This window comes from Vidua chalybeata, chromosome 13 (assembly GCF_026979565.1).
Source record: "Vidua chalybeata isolate OUT-0048 chromosome 13, bVidCha1 merged haplotype, whole genome shotgun sequence".
Classification (NCBI taxonomy): Eukaryota; Metazoa; Chordata; class Aves; order Passeriformes; family Viduidae; genus Vidua; species Vidua chalybeata.
In genome coordinates, this window is record NC_071542.1 from 16,993,612 (window position 1) to 17,001,765 (window position 8,154).

Sequence of the window (8,154 nt, forward strand, 5' to 3'; positions counted from 1 at the left end):
TCAGAGGAAGGAAGAGGTCTTTGGCACGCTCCCGGGAGTGCACACAGAACCTGACTCTCACATCCTGAATTTAACTGAGCAAATACATGCCAAAAACCCAAATTCTGGTGGAAGTGAAACTGCAGTATCATAACAGCGTGTGGTGGCAGCTGAGCCAGCGGGCGAACGCCGTGCTGTGCTATCTGTCCAGCACAGCAAGGCAGCTCTGCACCACGTGCTGCACATCATCCATAAAAACAATGTCCTTCCCACTGCTCTGCTTTCCCCCTTTCTAATAGAACAAGAACTCTTGGAATAGTCAGGATGTAGGTTTCAAGGCTGTATGTTTCAATCCCAAAATTCCATTCACGTATCACTTACTATTCTGTCACAACTCAAACGGCCGGGAGGGCTTCAGGAGACAAACTAAACAAAAGTTTGTCTGTAAACAATCTTCAACTGTGGAATCAATAACATAAAGCAGAGGGGAAAAAATAATCCTAATCCCACTCCCAATCAAGAAACTTGTTTGATTAAATAGATGAGTTTAGCTATCTATGTTATTACTACAAATTTTGCCACTCAAATGGAGGGCAAACCAAATCCCAGGCATTGCAAACACAGGCTGCAATCCCACTAGCCATGCCATTCCCACAAACCCATTTTTACTACTGATTTCAGAAAAGAGAAGAAAAAAGCTTTAGGTATACAGATATTTTTAGCTGAACATAGATGAGAAAAAGGAAAACACCTTCAATTTTCACACTCTTCCATGAGCTCTGAAGGCCTTCTGAACCTTCTATTACCAGGTCTATAAAACATGTGCTTTTCATTTCCCAAAACTTAAGGTAATCCACTATTTTTGAAATGGAAAAAAATAGACAAGGAAATTAAATAATTGATTTAATTATTTAGCTTTTTAAATAAAAATACTTAGCTGAAACCACATTAATTAAAATGTTTTGAAGGCTAGAAAAGCAAGTGCATATTGAGGAGAATCACGTAGTAGTGAGTTCATACTGAAGGGATATTTCCTCCACTCTAACCTGCACTAGTCCCACAACGAAAGTTCCAGCAAATAAGTTCCAACTATATCTGTTTATTCTCAGATGGCTCCTTAGCAGTGTTACACTCACAAATATAAAGCCACATCCAACTCATAGTACAAATAAACTAAAATACATCTGTGTAAACAGGCTACCCCTGTCCTATTATACACACAATGCACATCTGGACTGGCATGTTTAGCACAAAGTTTTAACCCAATGTAATTGAAAAAAGCTGAGGTATTACAGCCCAGAAACAGACTTTACAAATAAAAACTGCAGCATACTGTTAAACCATGGAAGTGCTACCAGCTATAGCTATGCCATATCAGAATTCATATTTCTGCACATTTAACTTTGTTTTTCACAGAGCTTAGATGTAAAAAAGAAAGAGGCAGCTTACAGAATAATTCAGGGGAAAATGCTGGAGAAAAGGGAGATTCAGGACTGTCATTAATTCAGGCTTTGAGGTTCACGTTCACATCAGATTTTCCAAGGAAATTCTAATGATTCAGTGTGATTGCTGCTAATATCTCTGAACTTGTGAACATCAGCATCAAGTTCTTAATAAATACTGGTTTTCATACAATCAAGAAATGGGCAGAAGTGTTCCTGGAAAAGTCTAACTTTGACTACTGAGGGCAGAGGTATGGATTTTGGAATTATAAAATGATTCAGGTGGGAAGGGACCTTAAAGATCATCAATTCCCTGCCATGGGCAGGGACACCTTCCACTATCCCAGGCTGCTCCAAGCCTGGTCCAAACTGGCCTGGAACATTTCCAGGGATGGGCAGTCACAGCTTCTCTGGCATCAAACTTGTCTTTTCTTGCACATGGAAGCAAATACACAAATGGCAAGAATTTGTCAACTTAATTATTTGCCTATGCCCTAAACAAAACACACAAACTCTCCAGAACAACTGGAAAGAGGCTGATTTGAAAGGAAAATGGCAGGAAAGGTTCTTTGGACAGCAGCAGATCTTTTATGAAGCACAAGTGTAAGTGCAGATAGTGGCAATTCAATCCTTTACAAAGATGGAAGGTAGAAAGGAGGATGTATTGCTTCAAAATCATCCTGTAACTCGAGGGAAAGGAGGACAACAATGACTCCCATTGTGATGAATACAGAATGGTGAAATGGCAGGAAATGACAACAGAGTTTGACAAATGGTCTAGCATGAGATGAATTCATCCCACGGGGAGAAGCCAGACAGACTGACAGGACACTTTCCAAAAATGGCTGTGTTTGAATAATTAAAAGTTATTACTGAAACACACATGGTTACAACCTGGCACCAGGGCTAGGATTTAAGTACCACATCAAATACATTTCCCCATTACTACCATCATCCAAAGGAAGTGTGAGAAACCTAAAGTCATGCCACACACAGCCCTTAACATCACCTCATACAAACCACAGCAGAATGTGGCACACCAGGAGTACCTGAAAGCCCTGCTTTGCTATCAGAAAGGATAATATTCCCCAAGCAAACAAAGTAGTGATGAAAATATGAGACAACTGTCTGGATTTTCAGAGATAACAGCTTCAAATACCACTCAATTTGAGCTGCAAATGCTTTACGAGTGACACGCCTACTGCTCCCACCAGCAGAGAGCATAAGTCTGCCTAAGAAAGCCTAGCAGCCTTTCTCCAAATTACTTGCAAGGACCAATTTGCACAGCCAGAATAATTTCAAAATAAAGCAATTAATTTGAGGGGGGGCAGGGGTGAAGGGGGGGAAAAAAGGAAAGAAACAAAAACCAAAATCCCTTCCCCCACTAATTTCCACTTTGCTAAATTTATTACATGGCTGCAAATTAATACATCACCTGCACCAGCTATCACAAGGCTGTCTCAGAACTTGCTTTAATAAACAGCTGCCTGTAGTGAAGGAAATATGTAAACATAGCTCTTGTTTCTCTGTGCCATTGTGTCAGCTATTCTACATGTCTTTGAAGGTGCTCCAAAATCAGCATGGCTCTGCTTTTCCCTTTTTCTCCTTTTAGGAGGAGGAAAAAGCAGAGAAGGAAAGACAGGCTGGCAACAGAGGGCTAACTCTGTGCTTGCTGTGCTCTTGATAGTGAGGCTCAGTGTGTTCAAATTCAGTTTACACAGGCTCTTCTGTAAGGACAAAAGAAACCACTGCTGGTGGTTAAAAATGCAAAAGGTTTTGATTGCAATTGCTTGACAATCAGCCAAAGATATGACTAGGGGGAAAAACACAGCAAGGCAGCTATGACCAGAATGGAAGAAACAAGGAAAAACACATGGCTTGACTTCAGAGCAGAAAATTGACTTAGGCTTTGAATAAACGACAGCATACCTCCAATCCTGCCTTATCCACAGTCTGCCTGGAATGGGAACATGTAGGCTAAAAGCAGAGCCTATTAAAAGGCATAATGTTTCTAAACGGCATCTGTTACGTCCTAATAAGCATTACTTAAAGGACACAGGCCTTAAAATTGCTACCAAACGTGCACCTCTATGAAACTGCTGCAAGGCAATCGTTACCGCAACGTCACATGACACCACTGGAATCTGAATAATAGAAAATGTTTTTATTTAGTTTGGCTTGAAATCATTATGCAGGAAAAATATGGAGGCACTTTCTGAGATTCTGAAACTGTGCAACTTCACAGGAATGAAACACCAGCAAGAATTACATCAGCAGAGCCATTTGCCATCTGTTGTCAGTAATACTATAAAGCCCAGCCACCAGACAGCAGTTTCAAAGGTTACAAACACAACGTTTTTAAGCATCCACAGACCTCTGGGTAACTGAGCAGGACAGTTTCCTTCAGAGATATGTGCAACCTGAGGGTCTGCCAATCGTTCTGCAAAGACAACATGCCAGAGCTGGGAATTGCCAGGCGAGACGTTTGGAAGTCTCTCAGTATGCAACCTTTACACAATGTGGCAAATACATACCAGCCTCATCACGTAGGTTCCTATAACACACTCGCAGCCATAATGCCTGCACACCTCCCACTTGCAAATTGAAACCGGCCAGACTTTCTCCTGTGCTGTTTGTTTTCCCAAACTTTCCCTCAAGGGAAGGAGTGTGTTCACTGGAACACTGCTTATAGAAAGGGTGTCTGGTTTGTTTGCTGAGTTTGGGCTGTAATTTTCCTTTGAGGGAAGTATTTAGGATTTTGTTTCCTGATTTCTTTTCTTTCTAGACCGTAAGTACATATTTATGTTAAAGACAGCAAGGTTGTCAACAACTTGCATTAGCTGTGGCAATGTTATGGCAGCCCTTACCTCTTAAGTACACACAGTCTGAGTAAAATTCTACCTGTTCCATACATGAAATTTTAGTACGAGACTGTAGGAGTCTGGTTGTTAATCAGTCTCATCTTAGAGGTCTGAGAAGCTTTTTTACATGCAGAGGCCACATTCCTGACAGTGCCTATATACTACCTGAATTTTGTGTTTCCACCTTCCAGGCTGCTGACCTCCTTCCTATAAACTGATTAGCACAGATTTCATGGAGGGCAGGGAGATTTCCATCTTCCTAGAGAGACAGATGGAAATTTAAGGCTTCATTAATGCAATTGCCAAACTAGATATACAGGTTTCTCATCCACTAACTATTTCTCAGGCTCCAGAGCTGCATATACGTGGCTGCTCACTGCTTCTGTTAGGTGGTTAATACATACAAACCTGACTTTCAAGATGTTCTATAATCAAAATGAATTTGCAAGAAGGCTGAATTTAAAACAAGTACCTCAAGTTCTAGGTCAACAGCTGGCCTGCTTCTCAACAGCAAGGTTTGCCTGGGACCTGTAAAGGGGCTTAGAAACCTGGAAGTGTAAACAATTTTCCCCTGTGAAAAACAGTTACAGAAACAGCCATCAAGACCGAGTTGTAGCATCTCAATTACAGCACAACATGAACTGAAAAGCAATATTTGCACATGAGCTATGTGCTCTTAAAGTCTACTGCACACTCAACTTGCTTATTGACGACTGCTCCATAATTATTTTAAACATAGATCTATGCAATTACAGAACTACACCAAAACTCAGACAACACCTAAAAACAACATCAGCTGTCCTAAAAGAGGAAGGGGGTGGAAGAACAACTATTCTAAACATTCCATCTGAGGGTGATGCAAAAGGGAAAAATCTAGACATTAATCGAACTGCCCAATATTATAATGCTTCCTTGGACATGGAAACCCAAGTTCTATTCATCTAGAGATATTTTATTCAAGAAAATCAGTAGAACTGAGAGTCTTTCCTCACTCCTCCCAAAAAATACCATTATTACAAATGTTTGACTTCCATAAGTGGTTGATGGGAGGGGAAAAATAGAGCAATCTGACTGCAGTGCATTTAGCCATGAGCAGCTAGAGGAACTAATGAACAACATCATTATTTTACTGAAGGGGATGAAGTAGGTGCTTTAGATAAATGGCAGCGACTTAAAATGTGTTTCAGAAGATAAATTCACTTTCTCTCCATTTACCTGCTAGCGTGACAAATTAAGAAAGAAGAGTATAAAAACAGAGCAGGAGGGAAAGCAGTGCAAAAGCTAACTGAGGTGATGCAACAGGCCCTTATCCAAACAAGTGTGTGAACAGAGATTGTTGGAAGTCCTCCTAGCCAAACACAAACCCAGAACACTGCACATGCCAGACTCCTCTGGAAATCCGTGGTGGTGCATGTGCAAAAGATCCACCTATGCTAAAATCACGTCCCTTACCAAGCACTGGGAGCTTGGCCATTTGGGAACGGACACGATGTCTGTTAATTTCAAAGCACTGTAAATCCACCACGTTCTGAAGGGCTGAGTTCTGCTGGGCAGAGCAGTTCTTCACCCACTGCCAGAAGCACCAGCAAATCAACTCCTACTGAAAGGAGACGATGGGAGAGTGGCTTTTTCACAAGGAAGTTCATCCTCTATGTCCACGTGCTTCTTCTTCTAGTCACCTCGTCAATAGCAAACAAAAGCTTTAATGAGTACTTTTTAAAGGAAGGGTACTATATAGTATATATATATAGAGCAATATATTTGTATACTATACTTTGTACACTACTCTACAGTATACAAGGCCTTTTACATCTCAACACCAAAACAGTCCAACTATTTTTGTGTGGTCAAGAACCAACGTGTTTATGGCTCCTTTGTCCCTGTTAAACCCTGCTGCTTTCGTTTAAACCTGGGTTTTGCTCAGTTTGGGTAAACAACTGCCGATGGTGCCTTTGAAAATGGATATTTTTATGCAGTGTTCCCAATGCTCCTTAATGGTTGAGTACTTGGGATCTACTGAAGTCTTGACTGATCCATCTGTGCTGAGACCCCAAACACACACTGCAAACAGGAGGTCGGGGATCATCCTCTCCCCAGCATCACCTGACGAACCACAGCGGGTAGGACCCTCTCTGGGCAGGCCTGGACTAGCCGAACACCTGGAAAAGTCACCTGGACGCGGGGAAATGGGAAAATAAACCGAGCTCTGGGTGACCCTGCGCGCAGGGCTCGGGCTGTCCGCCTCCCCCAGGCGCTGCCGGGAGCGCGCCCATGAGGGACCCGGCCCCATCGGGGTACGGCCGCAGGCGACCGGCAGAGGTTCCCTGGAAAGCCCCGAGTGTTTCGTGGCGTTTCAGCCGCCCGTGGCCACCCCGAGCCGCCTCCTCCCTCTTACCCGCGGCGGCTTTTCCTCCTCCTTCGGCCGCCATCACTTCCTGCGGGGCGGCGCGGGCAGCCCTGAGGGCGGGCCGGGCCGGGATGGGGCTGAGGGGGCAGAGGGCGGCGGAAGGCGGCGAGCAGCGGGGGCCGTGCCCGGACAGGCGAGGGCAGGCTGGCGAGGCCGGCTGCGGGCTCGGGGAATGCCCACGGGCTCCGGGAATGCCCACGGGCTCGGGGAATGCCCACGGGCTCCGGGAATGCCCACAGGCTCGGGGAATGCTCACGGGCTCCGGGAATGCTCACGGGCTCCGGGAATGCCCTCAGCCCCCGCCATCCAGGCACGGCCTGGGGAGAGGGCCGGCCCACGCTGCATCTGAACTCACGAAACTCCGACAAAATTCTCAGATTATTTCTTTAAAAGGCACAGAATGAGAAACCACAAACCTAGCGCCAGTTTGTGTTAACGCGGGTGGCATGAGGAAGAAGGCTTACGAGGGGAAAATAAGTACAAAAGTAACATTTTTATAGCATTCTGCAGTGACCACTGTTAATCTGAAAGAAGCTTTTGGAAAACCTAGGTAGCTGCCTGCCGTTCATTACCACAAACCATAAAACTGAGGTACAGGGGCTAAAACCAATACACAGTTGTCAAAATTAAAAGTAGAATTCAGGATGTGACTCAGGGCAGCCTTAATACCCCCATAGTAGGGTCACTCCATTATATTTAAAATAACAGATACAGGTATCAAAGTCATAGAGGTCTAAGATACATGGAAATAACAGTACGTTTGCAAAGAAATAAACTCACGTTTGCACTTTGAGCTCCCAGGTATGCTGCTGTGACCTGGAGACCCAACTCAACAGGGACTCCCTTGCCTGTCAGCACAGCAAACAAAACAAAACCTTAGCATTGCTCCTCCTCTCAAATGCTTTAAAATACACTGTAAATTTGTAATTTTTTTTTTTTCCTGTACAGGACAAAGTTTCAGCCCATACACTGATGCTCCAAAGAGCAGATGTCACATCACCACACCTTAGAGATCCTCAGTGGATTTCAGCACATGCTCGTGATCCCTTGAAGCTTTGTACATTCCAGCTCTCCCCATGTCACCCACAGCCCAGAGCTTTAGCCCTGGGCTAAACTTGGTCCAAGGTCTCGTTTGCTACAGCAGGAAAGACAGGGAGCTAAAACCACACAAGTGTTGTTGGTTAGCTGGTAAAAGATTCAAGAGAAAAGATACAAAAGAAGAAAAAAAAACCAAAAATGATCAACCAGAAAACATGATGATAACTCTAATGGTGAGAATCAGCCCATACCAATAAGTATCAGAGACTGACTTTCTCCAGCCTATTAGAAACTTCCTGGCCAGCTAAAACTCATCCATTTTCTTATCAGCAGAGGTAAGCATGTTACTGTTCAGCCCAGCAATCTGTTAGTTGTAGCTATTTTACATATTAGCTGATAAACAGTTAATTAAATTGTGTTTATCCTG

At 43.6% G+C, this 8,154-nt stretch overlaps 1 protein-coding gene across 1 annotated transcript in view; it reads right to left on the bottom strand.

The window, feature by feature from the left end:
• The window catches only part of LOC128794908 (protein FAM169B-like), a 40,847-nt gene extending 33,938 nt beyond the window's left edge, over nt 1-6,909 (bottom strand). The window contains exon 1 of the mRNA XM_053955195.1: nt 6,678-6,909. Within this exon, the coding sequence (XP_053811170.1) occupies nt 6,678-6,711 (34 nt within the window). The 5' untranslated portion in view covers nt 6,712-6,909. The remainder of the gene's footprint in view (nt 1-6,677) is intronic.
• Between the last annotated feature and the right edge of the window lie 1,245 nt (nt 6,910-8,154).